General features: G+C 37.1%; 1 protein-coding gene across 1 annotated transcript in view; it reads left to right on the top strand.

Annotated features, from left to right (window-relative positions):
- The window catches only part of LOC135195520 (single-stranded DNA-binding protein 3-like), a 226,354-nt gene that overhangs the window by 69,159 nt on the left and 140,547 nt on the right, over nt 1-16,648 (top strand). The window contains 2 exon segments of the mRNA XM_064221758.1: nt 14,947-14,959; nt 14,961-15,032. Of these exon segments, the coding sequence (XP_064077828.1) occupies nt 14,947-14,959; nt 14,961-15,032 (85 nt within the window).

Below are 16,648 nucleotides of genomic sequence, written 5' to 3'. Positions count from 1 at the left end.
TCTCTCTCTCTCTCTCTCTCTCTCTCTCTCTCTCTCTCTCTCTCTGTGTGTCTGTGTGTGTCTGTCCTAAATGAGGTAGATATCTTACAAGAAATGTTTAAAGGTTTAGTGAATGTCTTTTGTGAATTCTCTCTCTCTCTCTCTCTCTCTCTCTCTCTAACGAGGCAGGGTTGTTATAAGAAATGTTGAAAAAATCTACTGAATGTCTTTTGTGATTTTCCATGTGCTCTCTCTCTCTCTCTCTCTCTCTCTCTCTCTCTCTCTCTCTCTCTCTCTCTCTCTCTCTCTCACAGAGGATCCTTAGATTAAGACTGGAAGTATTTAAGCCATCTTTGCAAGAAGACATTGTTCCAATTGATATATTTTTTTGCCTTTTTTGCTGTATGGACGATTTTGACGTAGGGGGTTACTGCCGTCAGTGGACCTCTCTTGCGTTTTACTATACCTCCTTCCATGTTCTCTTCCTTCCATCTAACTTTCCACCCTCTCTAACAGTTGTTTCATAGTGCAACTGCTTTGAGGTTTTCCTCCTGTTACACCTTTCAAACCTTTTTACTGTCGGTTTCCCTTTCAGCACCTTTCAATCCTTTTACTGTACCTCCATTCATATTATATTCCTTCCATCTTGCTATCCATCCTCACCTCATGATTATTTCATGGTGCAGCTGCGAGGTTTGCCTCCTGTTACACCTTTCAAACCTACCCACTCTCAATTTCCTTTCCAGCGCTGAATGACTTCAAAGGTCCCAGTGGTCCCAGTGCTTGGCCTTTGTCCTAACTTTATAATCCATTCCATTTCATTCCTTTCAGCACTGAATGTCCTCACAGGTCCCAGCGCATGGCCTTGGCCGCCTAAACTTTATATTCCAATCCATTCCATTCCTTTCAGCACTGAATGTCCTCACAGGTCCCAGCGCATGGCCTTTTGGCCTGAAGTCTATATTCTGTTCTCTAAACAACAGGCCATTTGTGAGTGAATGTCATCGGAAAAGCTGAATTATCATTAGCTTTCGACAGAGCTGGAGTTCCTCTTGTTAAGCAGTCTGTCTGCGTGCCATATCGTCTGGGAGCATTGCGCAAGTCCCGGCAATTACGAGTTACGCAAGCTTTCGTTGGTGGTACTTCCTATCTGCATTTACCGCCTTGCACAACAACTTCTTCTTATCCTCCTCAAAGTCCTTGTTCACCTTCTTCTCCCCCCTTTTTTTTATTACCTGCCTCATTATCATGGTGTACTGTATGGTTAGTAGTTACCTAACCTTATGACGGGTGCCATGGTGGGTGTTGGTTGTTGGTGGACCTCGTAAGGAGTGGGCGAAATTTAAGCAATGTTGTATTTTATTTTTTGTTTTAATTTCAGGCGCGTATTATGTGTTGAAGGTTATTATTTGGTTTTCTTGTTGTCGTGTATTTTGGAAACAGATCTTCTTTCAAACATTTTTCATTGAATATAATGGCAGAATTTACAGAATTGATGTAATACAAAATTCTCTCAATTCTTTTAATGACTTGTGCCAGAAAAATAAGTCTTTAGAAAAATAGAGAGAATTTTGTATGAAACCAATTCTGTAAATTCTACCATCATTTTCATTCATCCTTTTCGACTGGGTGGTTTTTAAAGTGCCGGGTTCCGGGTTTCATCCTGCCTCCTTAGGAGTCCAACATCTTTCTCACATGTGCGCTGTTTCTAGTAGCAAACTCTTCTGCATGAGTCCTGAAGATACTTCAGCCTCTAGTTTTTCCAGGTTCCTTTTTAGGGATGTTGGGATCGTGCCTAGTGTTCTTATGATTATGGGTACAATTTCCACTGGCATATCCCATATCCTTCTTATTTCTATTTTCAGGTATTGATACGCATCAATTTTTTTTTTTTTCGTCTACTCTGGTGCCCCATGGTATTGCGACAATTATTATTATTATTATTATTATTATTATTATTATTATTATTATTATTATTATTATTATTATTATTATTAAAGAGAATGGCAGAATTAAGCGAGTTGATTTTATATATTGTTTCGCTTAATTCTGCCATTTTCTTTACAGCATTTGCGTAAAAGGTCTTGTACAAAATTATTATTATTATTATTATTATTATTATTATTATTATTATTATTATTATTATTATTATTAGTAATAATATTCAGAAGAACCATGTTCACATGGAACAAAGCCCACATGAACCATTATCTTTAAATTCAACCATCCAAAGAGTATGGTGTTCATTAGGAAGAAGCAAGAGGGGTAAAGTGAAATGCGGAAAGAAGAAATCTCACTTAGTTAAAAAAAAATAAACGATTAAATTTAATAAACAGATATAAATGCATTAATGCAAGTAGAAGAGTGTTCTTTGAAAGGTTTGTATATTTACGTTAGACGGAAACCTAATTTGGATAGAATAAGTATTATGAAAATAAACGTTCAATATACGAACCATGTTATACTTGGTCAGTACTTGAACGTTTGCTCTCCTTTGTTAGTTGTACGAAGACTATTTCTTTTCAGCTGTTGCTGAAGGTTTTTGTTTCACGAAAGAGTTTTAGGTTTTTATTTTACGAAAGATTTTTAGGACTGGATTCTGATGTTCATCACCTTGTATTGGAGTTAAGTAAGAGATATGGTCCTTTGATTTATTCTGTTTATTTGTTTACTTATTTATTAATTAATTAATTACATATTTATGTACATCTTTTTATTTATTTATTTATTTTGCAGTTCCGCTCCTCTGCAACGTCAGAAATTTGTAGCAAAATGTTTTTGTTATTTAATTCTCTTGTATTTGTAAGCGCTGTGATTGAGTTAAACTTAATTTCCGCCAAAAATTATGAATTGCAACTACTACTTTCTCTCTCTCTCTCTCTCTCTCTCTCTCTCTCTCTCTCTCTCTCTCTCTCTCTCTCTCTCAAGTGTACCCTAATGCACCCGAGGTGTCACTGTAGAAGTGAATAACACCATTCATTTTATATATATAGCAATCCTCCTCCCACCCCTCCCAGCATCTTCCACATCTCATATAAAAACCTTCCCTCCCTTGACAAATCCCCCCCCCCCCCCCCCCCCCCCCCCCCCCCCCCCCCCCCCCCCCCCCCCCCCCCCCCCCCCCCCCCCCCCCCCCCCCCCCCCCCCCCCCCCCGCAAAAAAAAGCAAGAAAGAAAAAGAAAAAAGATAAGCACTCTGGAATGACTGGACAAGAGTTCGGTCAACGACGCGTTCCAGCTGGGCGATCTGCAAATTGGGTTTGAGGCCTTCTTCCAGTCCCGTAGTTTGTCGATGCTCTGTTTGACTGAGTCCGGTAATTTCGGCTGTTGACGTCAAATATTCAGTTGGTGTTAAAGTTTTTCTTTTTCGGTGTTAATTGCCCGGGTAATCGACATTGGGGGATTGTTGGGCGAATTACATTTCGTGGCATGTAATGCGTATTATTTTATATTATATATATATATATATATATATATATATATATATATATATATATATATATATCTGCTGAGTAAAGGACGTTGAACATCGAAAGGTCTTGTAGAAACTCCGTTGTTTATTTTTCCTTCGTGGCTTATACCTTTATTTATGGATTTATCTCGTTCCAAACTTTCGTGATTCAGTTATCTATATATATATATATATATATATATATATATATATATATATATATATATATATATATATATATGAAGATAAAAGGCCATAAAACGTTAAACGTTAAAATAGTGGTTTTATGGGCATTTTTATCTTCATATACTGTTGTATTACAGTAAAAAGACATTCATATATATTATACACACACACACAACACACACACACACACACACACACACACACACACATATATATATATATATATATATATATATATATATATATATATATATATATATATATATATTTATAAACTCGAACCTTCAATGTCAAGAGAAATTTGGAAATTGTTAAAATTTTAAGGTAGGCAGTAGAGATGTATGGAAATAGGATTATTATATCTGTAAACATAGTGAGGTGGCAGTAGTGCTAATGAGATTTCCAACCTCACCTCCCTGTCAGGTGTGGACTTGTCTCCTACGGTGGGTACGTTTATCGTTAATGTCCCTTGACCAAATATATTGTGAATTTTAGCCAAATGAGTTTTGAAAGCCACTCCTACCTTGACACCTGTCTGCTGTCTCTCCCCAGTTACAGAATAGGTGGTATTTATACCAAGAGATCCATCTACAAACAGTTTTTAGGTCACCCCCACTGATAATTCTTTCCATAATTTTGCGTTTTTATGAGCTTTTATTAGTTGGAATTCTGTTGTAACAGAACATTTATACCAGTCAGTGGCTTGGAAATTAAAGTCGAATTCGGTCAGTACCTACATCCCGCCTCTTTATTTAATTATAGGCTCATTTGTGAACGTCTTGATCACCGCCCTTTCGACACCATCTGTATGACGCTCGTTTTCATGATGACCTTTCCTAAGCCAATTCGTTTGTTACCGTAGTAGTAGTATATGAACACCGTTACCCCGAAATGCGAAACGTTGCGGGTAACGCAAAATAAGCCCTCGTTACCAACGGTACCCAAAGGTCCACAAAACGTTTCCAAGAAACGTCTCTTCCTCATTACCAGGGTATATGTTTTCGTCCTCGTCGCGCAGATAAAGATGACGCCGTGTTGCATTACATTATAGGCAAGGTCGCGTTTCGCTTCCTGAAAAGAGAGAGAGAGAGAGAGAGAGAGAGAGAGAGAGAGAGAGAGAGAGAGAGAGAGCCACTTCAACGGCAAATGAAGAAAGAGACATGAGCAGGCATTATGCAAATCGGGTAGAATGAATGGTTTACGAGCTCATTTTCCTTCTCGTAGACACACACCACCGCGGCGATACCTCCCTCCCTCCCTCCCTGTCGTCTTTTCAGACGTCACACGAGCCTAGGGTACGGGAAAGAGCGGCGAAAGTTGCTAGTTATTCATTTGTTAGCATTAGTTGCTGGTGTGGGGCTGTTGTCGTCGTTTTTTTGTTTTGTTGTTGTAGGGTTTGTTATTGTGGTTGTAGTTGGTGCGGGTTATTAATTTTAGTCAGTTGTTGTCCTCTTTTTGTTGTTTTAGTGTTTGGTATTGCGGTTATAGTTGGTGGTGGTAGTTATCAATTTTAATCAGTTGTTGGTCTGGAGTTGTTGTCACCGTTTTGTTGTGTTATTGTTTGGTGTTGCGGTTGTAGTTGGTGGTTCTAGTTATTAATCAGTTGTTGGTATGAGGTTGTTGTCCCCTTTTTGTTATTTTAGTGTTTGGTATTGTGGTTGTAGTTGGTGGTACTACTATTTAATTTTAATCAGTTGTTGGTATGGGGTTATTGTCCCTATTATTTTGTTGTTTTGTTGATGGTGATTAACGCTAATATTGTTTGTCATCGCGGTTGTAATTGGTGGCGCAAATAGATGTAATGATTGGCGTGTACTATTCCTTATTGTTAACGGGTTGTACACAGGTTGTAGTCTTATTTTCCATTCCTCGTTAATAACCCAAGATTGATACTCGATTTTAAATGTGTTTGTGACAAAATACAAAGATGCTTACACATGGCCATATACCAAATTTTACACAAACGAATGGGAGATCTTATTTCGTCTTCCTTGTTTAGCTTCTTATTAAAAAAAAAAATATGGAAGTGAAAGCCTTATCTCTCAATTATCATTTGAAGCTCATCTCGCAGGAACCGCTGTCTTCGTTCCCGAGATTGAGAAAATAATAATGGGAGTCATACCGGAAGTTAAGTTTATATTTTTTGTCCCTTGGTTTTGGTTATTGGCTTCTAATACTTTCCACATTGGAATTCCTTTGGCAGATATAATGCCCCCCATCAACCGGGAAGATTACTGTTTCTGCGCATATATTAAATTTTTGTAACATTTTCAATGTGTCTGGCACTGGTGTTTTTTGTTGTAGAAAACATTGCTGTCAGAATATTAGAATAGGTTTTATATTTTCCAAAAAATCGTTGGTACGATATTCAAACAGCTAGCAATTTTAGTGCATTGAATTTTTTTCCCCAATATGTCTGACACTGGTATTTTTGTCGTAGAAAACATTTCGGGTAGAATATAAGAACAGGTCTTATAATTTCCAATGAATCGTCGGTAGGATATTGGAACTGCTAGCAATTTTAGTGCATAGATTTGTTATTTTTATTTTATTTTTTTTTTTAAATAGAACATTGTTGTGACGAAATCACGGTTTAAACAATAGGCAGTCCAGTTACCCGAGTCTTAATATTTTGGCGAAACCTTTCAACCAACCGCCTGAAATTTCGGCAAGTCATCGGTTTGAAGGTCAGTGACATTCCGCGACCAATTCGAGCACTCTTCCTCTGGTTTTTCTTCGGAAATATTTGTAAATTCTCGTGAATTCCGAAGTCAATGACGGACGGCTCGGTGTGCGCTGCTGATGATAGGCAAGAGAGAAAGAGAGAGAGAGCGGCGTCTCGTGTCGAAGATTGCACGCAACAGGTCACTATTTTAGGGGGATATAATTTTTAGGAATGCCTGTCTGCCGGCCTATTGAGCTTTCGTGTTTATTTATATAATATAAGGGTATTTTTTTCCTATTTTTGGTTATTTAAGCTTTATTTAATTATTTTTTTTCTTTTTCGTTATTTGAGCTTTGTTTATATAATATAGGGGGATTTAGTTTTTATTTTTTTTTTCGTTATTTGAGCTTTGTTTATATAATATAGGGGGGATTTTGTTTTTTTCTTTTTTTTCGTTATTTGAGCTTTGTTTATATAATATAGGGGGATTTAGTTTTTTTTTTCGTTATTTGAGCTTTGTTTAAATAATATAAGGGGATTTAATTATTTTTTTCTTTTTCGTTATTTGAGCTTTGTTTATATAATATAAGGGGATTTAGTTATTTATTTTTTATTTTTTCGTTATTTGAGCTTTGTTTATATAATATAAGGGATTTATTTTTTTCGTTATTTAAGCTTTATTCATATAATAGGGATGATTTTATAATGCATTATTTAAGATTTATTTAGGGGATAATGTGGGGGATTAATTTTTTTTTTCAATTTTTTTCGTTTTTTAGCTTAAGTATGTGTCGTTATTCATTTGTATGTTTCTGATTCCCGTTATAGCATATACGTATGCCTGCCTTTAAATGTTATGGCAAATATAAATTATATATATATATATATATATTATATATATATATATATATATATATATATATATATATATATCTTATATATATAGATGTGTGTGTGTGTTTTTATAAATGTTCTTGCATAATATATCTAGACATGGACATCGAACTGAGCAGTATCCCTGGTATACTAATCCTTTTCCAAGCTCCTAGAAATATTTGTCCGAATGCTTTGTTCATTCGGAATTTCCTCCAATTTCTCCCTTTAGCATTCTGGTTCCTCCCTCCCTCCCTCCCTCCCTCCCTCCCCGGGAATTGGCTCGTACAGTACAAAGGAAGAATTATTTATCCTTTGTTATTCCTACGTTGTTGTGATCCTGTATTCTTTTTCCATCGTAAAATCGTCTTAGATGGTTTTTATGTGATTTGGAAATCGTGAGTTTTATTGCTTTATTGAATCTGGTCGAGGATTTTGGATTTATTTTCACGGTTTTGGTTCAAGAAATTCGGCAAAAATTTTTTTCTATATTAAACTTTCTATATCACACACACACCACACACACACACACACCACACACACACACACACACCCTCTGTATATGTATATACTAATACATAATACTATTTACATACATCGAGCTACTAATGTCCTTTAATATCTAATTCGCTCTACTCAGATTGATATATTTTCATTTATGTTAACTGACAGAAAAAAATAAAATCAGAAATAATCTCATTCGGTTAACACATATGAAAATATTGATTCCGAGGTTAGAGTGGATTAGTTATTAAAGGACATTTGTAGCTTGATGTTTAATGTATATGAATCACGGTAATATGATATGTTTCTTTATTCCTATATATATATATATATAATATATATATATATATATATATATAAATAAAATAGGTAGAAGAAGAAGGTCTAGTCTTTTGTTGCAGTAAATAAGGAAATTGTTGAAATTGATTTAAGAACCCCAATGGAAACCAAAAGAAAATAAATGGAGATCATGCAGTAAGAAATGATGGAGATGAGAAACTAAAAACTCGATTGATTCTCGTGTTTGTCATCTCCACACACAAGACAAGTCAAGAGGGGATTGTCAAGTCCTTCTCTCTCTCTCTCTCTCTCTCTCTCTCTCTCTCTCTCCTCTCTCTCTCTCTCTCTCTCCTTTTGTGTGTGTGTCTTATGGTCTCTGTTGTTAAAGGCGTTGCTACTGTTGTTAATAGCAAATTTTAACTACTGTAATTTGTCTCATGTGTTAGATATTGATATTTTAACAACATTTTTATGCACCTTCGCTGTAATTTTTTAAGTATGAGTCGTTTATTATAATTATTACTATATTATTTTGGAAGAAGACCCTCTTTTAAAGAAATTCTGTGGAATAAAATGGCAGAATTCAGCGAATTAATCTTATATATTATCTTTTCTATTTTTCTTAGTACTCGCTTTTCTGACTCAGCGACACTCCTTAATAATTGGCCAATATTCATTGTGGGAATAATTCTGTAAGTGGTATTTTATTTAGAATATTGGCCAATTATTAATGAGTATCACTGAGCCAGAGAAGCGATTAATGAGGAAAAATAGTAAAAGATAATATATAAGATTAATTCGCTGTTTGAACTCTGCCATTTTATTTTATTTTCAACAGGTATTATTATTATTATTATTATTATTATTATTATTATTATTATTTATTATTTTATTATTATTATTATTATTATTATTTTTGGGGGGCTGTCAGTCCTCCAGTTCGACTGGGTGGTTGTTATCATCATCATGCCTGGAAACGTGTGCAATGTATAATCTATGAAAGTACAAAGAACAAAACTTCATTCTGGTACTGATCATCGGTGCATTGCACTGCTACAATGCAGTTTCTTCTGTCACACGGAAATCTCCTCCTCCTCCTCCTCCTGTGTTGTGCCTCCGTGTGTGTGTGTGTGTGTGTGTGTGTGTGTGTGTGCCACTGCTGCATACCGTTACGTGGAGTTGTGGGTCCCCGGGAATGCACGTGTACTAACTACCTCAAGGGGAAACGCTAGGCTCCGCTGACTTTCCATAATTAGGCCCTGATTGAAGTACTAATTGGATGCGTTCTTGCTGACTCGTCAGAATTTCGGGTGTTGAACGGCTCCTCCCTCCCTCGACTTGGACGCTTATTCTTGAGGGTTACAGGATTTTTTTTTTTTTTTTTTTTTTTTTTTTGTTTTTTTTTTTGGTGTGTGTATGTGTGTGGTGTGTGGAGGGAGTTTTTTTTTTTTTTTTTTTTTTTTTTTTGTTTTTTTTTTTTTTTTTTTTTTTTTTTTTGGGGGGGGGGGGGGGGGTGGGGTAATGTGCGCGCACTTTTTAGGGAGGTGATCTTCACGTATTACTAATGAGCGTCTTGCTGTGCAGTCTTGTTACTTTGTTCTGGCAAAATCGAATTTCTTCTCGTTATGAGCATATTTTGAACGTAGGCATCCGAAATACTTCCCATTTTCTTGAAATCATTCCATCAGTCATCGGAATTCTCGTCTTGCCTCCGTGTCCCCGCATTTCATTGCGTCCTCCTTCGGGATGTGGTCTGAGCCTTTCTGGATGAGGGTCTGAATCTCTCTGGCCTCATTATAAATGGACAAAACAAAGAGAAATGTAAAACATCCTGCTTGGAGAGGGGTGGGGCAGACTTCCTTGTTACCTTGGTGACCACTGTACCGTAATCATAATGTTCGTTGTGTAGGCTGTCTTTTGAAAGAACCTTCTAAACCGGATTCTGTCTCGGGTTAAGTTTGGTCGCTTCAGGTTGAGATATTTCAAGTATTTTTGTATCATATTTTATGCTTGGCAGCGTACCTTGAGATATTCTAGCCATTTATATTTAAGTGTAGTTTATACACATTTATGCTGATTCCTTTACATACGCAATATTCCTTATAACCAATTATACTAAACTTATTTTTGAATCATATCTTTATAGAAATATAGTTCTCAGAGCATCATTCCCGATAAATCTTGACTTTTCACGTTTATTCAGCAATTTTCTCTTAGGAGCGCCTCAGTGGCGTGGTCGGTATGATGTTCAACTGCCACCTCGGTGGCCGCGAGTTCGATTCTGGGGCATTCCATTGAGGGGGTCAGAGATGTGTATTTCTGGTGATAGAAGTTCACTCTCGACTTGGTTCGGAAGTCACGTAAAGCCGTTGGTCCCGTTGCTGAAGAACCACTGGTTCCATGCAACGTAAAAACACCATACAAACCAACAACTCATGTATATCGTGTATTCCCTCATCTTTGATACGTAATTCGCACTGTTTATTATAACTGGTTCACTTAAGGTAGATTTTTGGATGAGCCCACCCTATTCTTACGAGACTTGTTTTGTTTGCGACCGCTGATTGGCAGGTACCGGGAGGTAGGCAGCTCCCAGCCAATCAGCGGCCGCCAAACAAACGTCTCGTAGGCTTAGGGGTTCACCTAAGAATCTACCTTAAGTGAACCAGCTATAGTAGTGATCTCAAATTAGCAGTAAGTACCTCATGTTGATTCTGTTAAGATATGGAATCGATGCAGTAGATCTTGTTCTCTGCCTGTGCTGTGATCTCCCTTCTTCATCTGCCGTGACAGCCATCGTCACCACCCGTCGGGGATGCTGCCTGCTGCTGCTGCTGCCGCCACAGACGTGACTTTGCCCTTCTCTGGGTGGAGGTCAGGAGATGAAGAGTCGCCCTTTGTGACCGAGGTTGCGCTGGGTGGGTGGGGGCGGGTGGGGTCGGTGGGTGTGGGTGTTCTTCGAGGGAGAGGAGGAGAGGAGGAGGAAGGGTAGGGGGAGGGAGTGGAATCCAAGAGGGAACGACTTCGATTTTTAACAGTAGCTCATTTCTGCGTTGATGGAAGTAGTTTTTTTTCTGTACTTTTTTTTTAAAGATTGTGATGTGTAGCAGTTTTTTTTCCGTAATCAGGTACGAATTGGTATATGGGTGCTCGCTCTGTTGGCATTGTCCTTTGTTTTGTTTTTTTTTTTTTTTTTTTTTTTTGTCGTAACTTTTAATGTTTTGTCATTGCTACTTGTAATGTGTGGACTTGGGTTGCTTATCACGATTCGCATTAAGGTCGTTCAAATCGAAACAGATTTTTCCTCGTAAGTACAGTGGAAATTTGGAGAGATGATGAGGAAGAGGGCAGTAGATAAGTAAGTATCATTCCTTTTGGTCTTGGTGTGTGTGTGCGTTTGTTGTGTTTATATATATATATATATATAGATATATATATATATATATATATATATATATATATATATATATATATGGTGTTTTTTTTTCATCTTAAATTTTGATACTTTTGAGGACAGTTTCCACCAGACTTGATACAAATAAGGAGATCCGGTTGACCAATGGCTCGATCCTGTTGAAGACTTCCGTTGAATAAAGCTTAATCCGATGATCCGTTATGATGATGATGATGATCCGGCAGACAGTGTGAAGCCTGATGGCGATCCTTATGAAGATGAAATTCTTCTGTCGGTTGCGGGTCTTTGATCCGTAAGGTCCACAGATTTGTACAGACGGAGTCCAACAGTTCTAAAGTTTCTCTCACCTCTCTCTTATTTTTTTATCTACTTTTCCGACGCCACCACAAGTCACCTTCTCTTCTACCAACTGTTCTACTTGGCTGTTCTCTCTCTCTCTCTCTCTCTCTCTCTCTCTCTCTCTCTCTCTCTCGGGTGAGTGACTTAAGAGGAGAACCCATGGGACCCACTTCGCCGTGATCTGACAGGGGATGCCCCCCTCCCCAGGGGTAGGGGGTTTCGTTTAAGACTCACGCACGTACACATCTTCCATCTTACGGCTGTAATTATTATAATTATCATAATTAAAGTGCAACGGGTAGCTTCATTTAACAGCCTGTGAGAAGTCCTGTTACTACGATAATGACGAATATCAGTTTTTTTTTTTTTTTTTTTTTTTTGCGTCTTGTTTTTGTTGTTCTGAATTGTCGCTTCCTTTGTGCGCGAACGTGCTTGCGAACGACGAGAAACGAGAGAGAGAGAGAGAGAGAGAGAATTTTATTCATTGTTTTTTCGTTATCAGAGGTCGACAGTTTGTATCGGTCGCGCTCCCTCTTTCTCTCCCTCACAGCGAATTTTCACCCTTACAGGATAGAGAGAGAGAGAGAGAGAGAGAGAGAGAGAGAGAGAGAGAGTTAAACAAAGACCTTTGTGTTTATTGATATATTTATTTGTTGGATATCTTGAAAACGTCGTTTGCTTCTTCCCTTTTCGCTCACCTTCCCTGCTCTCTCTCTCTCTCTCTCTCTCTCTCTCTCTCTCTCTTTGTTAGCACTGAACACTACCATGCTAATTTCGGACATAATCCAGGGGGAATAAACGATGAAGCTATCCATTGGGTAAAATAGAATCAATATTCTCACTGGAGAGAATGGGTGAGAAAGATTCTAGAAACGTTGTCAGATGTGATAAAGAATCTGGGAACGTTTACAGATGTGAGAAAGATCTGGAAACGTCGTCTGATGTGAGAAAGATTCTGGAAACGTCGTCTGATGTGAGAAAGATTCTGGAAACGTCAGATGTGAGAAAGATTCTGGAAACGTTGTCAGATGTGAGAAAGATTCTGGAAACTTTGTCTGATGTGAGAATGATTCTTGGAACGTTGTCAGATGTGAGAAAGATTCTGGAAACGTTATCAGATGTGAGAAAGATTCTGGAAACGTTGTCTGATGTGAGAAAGATTCTGGAAACGTTGTCAGATGTGAGAAAGATTCTGGAAACGTTGTCAGCTGTGAGAAAGATTCTGGAAACGTTGTCAGATGTGAGAATGATTCTTGGAATGTTTTTACAGATTTGAGAAAGATTATATAGGTTCTAGATGTAGGAAAGACTCCAAAGGAAGATTCAGGTTTATAGGTGATGGTGAACAGTGAAGTGTAGGTTATATTCTCTCTCTCTCTCTCTCTCTCTCTCTCTCTCTCTCTCTCTCTCTCTCTCTCTCTCTCATTACCCCTGTATGTCATGCTCGGCTGCGGCATCATTGACCATCGTCTTTGTGTTGCCAGCTTATATCATATAAATGTTCTTATTTGGGCTACCTTGGAAGAACGGGATATTAGTCTTTGTACTAATGAATATTGCTACCACCATTCACCAAATGTTAACACAGAGAGAGAGAGAGAGAGAGAGAGAGAGAGAGAGAGAGAGAGAGAGATTACCTCGTCGAGGTTCTCTTTTTCGTTCAGGTATTTGTCTCCTGTCTTTGTGTGTGTGTGTGTGTGTGCAAGAGAGAGAGAGAGAGAGAGAGACTGACTCGGTAGGATCACTACTGCGGGAGGCATCAAGATCACTTGGTCCGTGCGGATGTTTATCCGACGCCACGGGTTGTTGTCCACCAAATTTCCCCTTGATGAAAAAAAGAAAAGAAAAGAAAGAAAAAAAAAACTACAACTCTGCGTCGTAAATCGCAGCCTTTGTGTTTTCACCGTCCGGTTTTTTTTTTTTTTTTTTTTTTTTGTATTTGTTTTTTTTAATAAGAAATTTTGTCTTTGTGATTTGAAGTTCATTGCCAAGTTGTCTCGTTCTACTTGCGTTCCCTTGATACTTTAGTTATCGATTATTAGGGCTATGATAATAATAATACCATATTATTATTATTATTATTATTATTATTATTATTATTATTATTATTATTTATTATCAATATTTGCACAAGTAGAATAGGATGAGTCATATACCTCGATAAAGCGGTTTCAGGACTTTAGGATTTCAAGGTCATTTGAACTGTTTAGAAGGCGCCCTAAAAGGTTATTTAAAACATCGTGGACGGAAATATGTTTTAAAAAAATAATGTACGTGAATCAACAATCTTAGAGTAAATGTTGTTGATGTTTTTTTAGATTTAACTGGCCTTATGCCAGCACGGGCTCTTGCTCCTAGAGCAGCCCGTAATCGTACGAAAGAAGCGAGACCGAATATCAGATCTCACGTGGTTTTTCTTAGTATGTTGTTCGCTCTTCGTCATTATCGTCCGTAAAAGCGGCTTCTTTGTGTACAAATACAACCGTGACCTTCGGGGCCCCCAGATAGTTTTTCGGAGACTTTTTTCATATATTGTGTGTGTGGTTAATTGTTGGTTGGGGAGGGAGGGGGTGATTGGCGTTTGCAGTTTGTGTGTGGAAGTCCTTAGAACTATATAAAAAAAAAATTTATTTAAAATATTTTTCAGTTATTTGTTCCATGCGAAATATAAAAGAATATTTATATTTTTTTTTTTTTTTTAAATATGTTTTAGGTATTTGTTTAATTTGTGTAATAATATATATATATATATATATATATATATATATTATATATATATATATATATATATAACATATATATATAATATATATATATATATATATATATATATAATACTATATATAATATATATATATATATATATTTATTTATTTTATTTATTTATTTGAAGTCAATATACATACATCCATACATATGAATAACTTGATCGCGAAATCTATAACACATGATGCAATGTATAAATAAAGGTAATGCCGCCGTGGCATTACAATTACCTTTATTTACACACACACACACACACAGGTTTAGGTTTAGGTTCAGTGATGACTTCTTGTTTTATGTAATGTCGTCATTCTCGAAAGTGCCGTTTATTAAAGATTGGTTCTTTCTTGTAAGGTGAAGCTGCTTTTTTTTTTTTTTTTTTTTTTTTTTTTTTTTTTTTTTTTTTTTTTTTTTTTTGTTTTTTTTTTTTTTTTTTGTTTTTTTATTTAGTAACTAGTAAGTGTGGTTAACGTGTTTTCTTCTTGTCTTTCAGCGTATTCTGGGATCCTATATTGCGCGGCTCCCGAAAGGCGGGACACCTGCGAACATTCGAGTGAGGCGAAGGCGTTTCACGATTACGTAAGTATTAAGTAACATTTTTAAATATGATAAGTGTTATTATAAGTATTTTCTGGTATCCCCATCAAGTGATTGCTGGTGACTTTTACGATTACAGTTTTTTTTTTACCGTTTGGGTAGTGCCGCCAGTTCACCTCACGCGGTGCACTTTAGGCATTAGTATATTTTATAAGTATTATAAGTATTTTCTGGTGCCCCATCAGTGATTGCTGGTGACATTTACGATTACACCTTTTTTTATTCATTTATTCGCTGTAATGGGAGTAGTGCCGGCAGTGTACCTCACGCAGTGCACTTTAGACATTACTTGAAGATTCTTTGCAGCGTCCCTTCGGCCCCTAGCTGCAACCCGTTTTGTTCCTTTTACTGTACCACCGTTTATATTCACTTTGTTCCATCTGACTTTCCACCCTCTCTTAACAATTATTTCGTAGCGGAACTGCTTTGAGGTTTTCCTCTTTGTACATTTTAAAAACCTTATTACTGTTAATCTCCATGTCAGCTCTGAATGACCTCATAGGTCCCAGCTCTTGGCATTTGACTTAAATTCTGTATATATTCTATTCTTCTATTCTTCTATGACAGTTATTAGAAACAGGTTTAAGTGTTCCCATTTCTTATGCTTCTAGAAGAATTACTAACTATGAATTGCAAAGGATAGCTATTGCTTTTATTCATTATTACCAGACCTTGGGCTTGTGTCATTGCTCCAGTGTAGTAGCGAGATTTAGCAACTAGCTTTATTAGTCTTCCTTTCTTTAGTAGACATCAGAGAGAAGACCCATCAAAAGAAATAAAAATAAGTTTCATTAGTAATTTCCTTCATCAGCAAAGTGACAATGCGTGCTACAATGTTAAGTATAATTTCAGTTAAAAAAAAAAAAAAAAAAAAGATTCCTGTCATTTATGAAAATAAGGTTAATTGGGTGTTTAGGAAATGTTTCAAATAATTTTCAATGGCCGTCACTTCTGAGAGAGAGAGAGAGAGAGAGAGAGAGAGAGAGAGAGAGAGAGAGAGAGAGAGAGAGAGAGAGAGAGAGAATTTCTGCTAACCATGATAACGTTAAATTGTTTGTAATCGCAAAGAAGGACAACCTCTCTCTCTCTCTCTCTCTCTCTCTCTCTCTCTCTCTCTCTCTCTCTCTCTCTCTCTCTCTCTGCAAACACAAAACCCCCCTCGGAATGATAATTTTCTTTCGTGATTAGCACCGTAATTATTTTTTATGATGATACAGATTACATCGGATGCGTTTTGTGATTAATTTTTGTGATGGCGATGACATCTACCATTTCCGTCGCGTCGAAAAAAAAAAAGAGGAAAAAAAAATCGCCATCTTTGTTTGTTTGTTTTTGTAATTTACGCAAATGCCTGGCTGCGCTCTCTTTCGCGTCTGGAAGTTCCCTCCGGCAGGAGGCGGCGACGGGGTTGGTTGGTGGTCACTTTTGATGAGTTGATGAAATAGGATAATCAGTTAGCTCTGACGAAGTGCTGTGGCGAAGTCATTTGGCTGTTGATTCGCGCTTTCAAAAGGCCCTGTCGAAGCGGGTAATTTAATAATAAATTCGTTTAGTTACACTTAGCAGTTGTCATTCGCCGTAATTTGCATCCTCCTAAA

The sequence above is a fragment of the Macrobrachium nipponense genome, chromosome 16 (assembly GCF_015104395.2).
Source record: "Macrobrachium nipponense isolate FS-2020 chromosome 16, ASM1510439v2, whole genome shotgun sequence".
In the NCBI taxonomy this organism is placed as follows: Eukaryota; Metazoa; Arthropoda; class Malacostraca; order Decapoda; family Palaemonidae; genus Macrobrachium; species Macrobrachium nipponense.
This window is presented reverse-complemented; position numbering and strand designations above follow the sequence as displayed.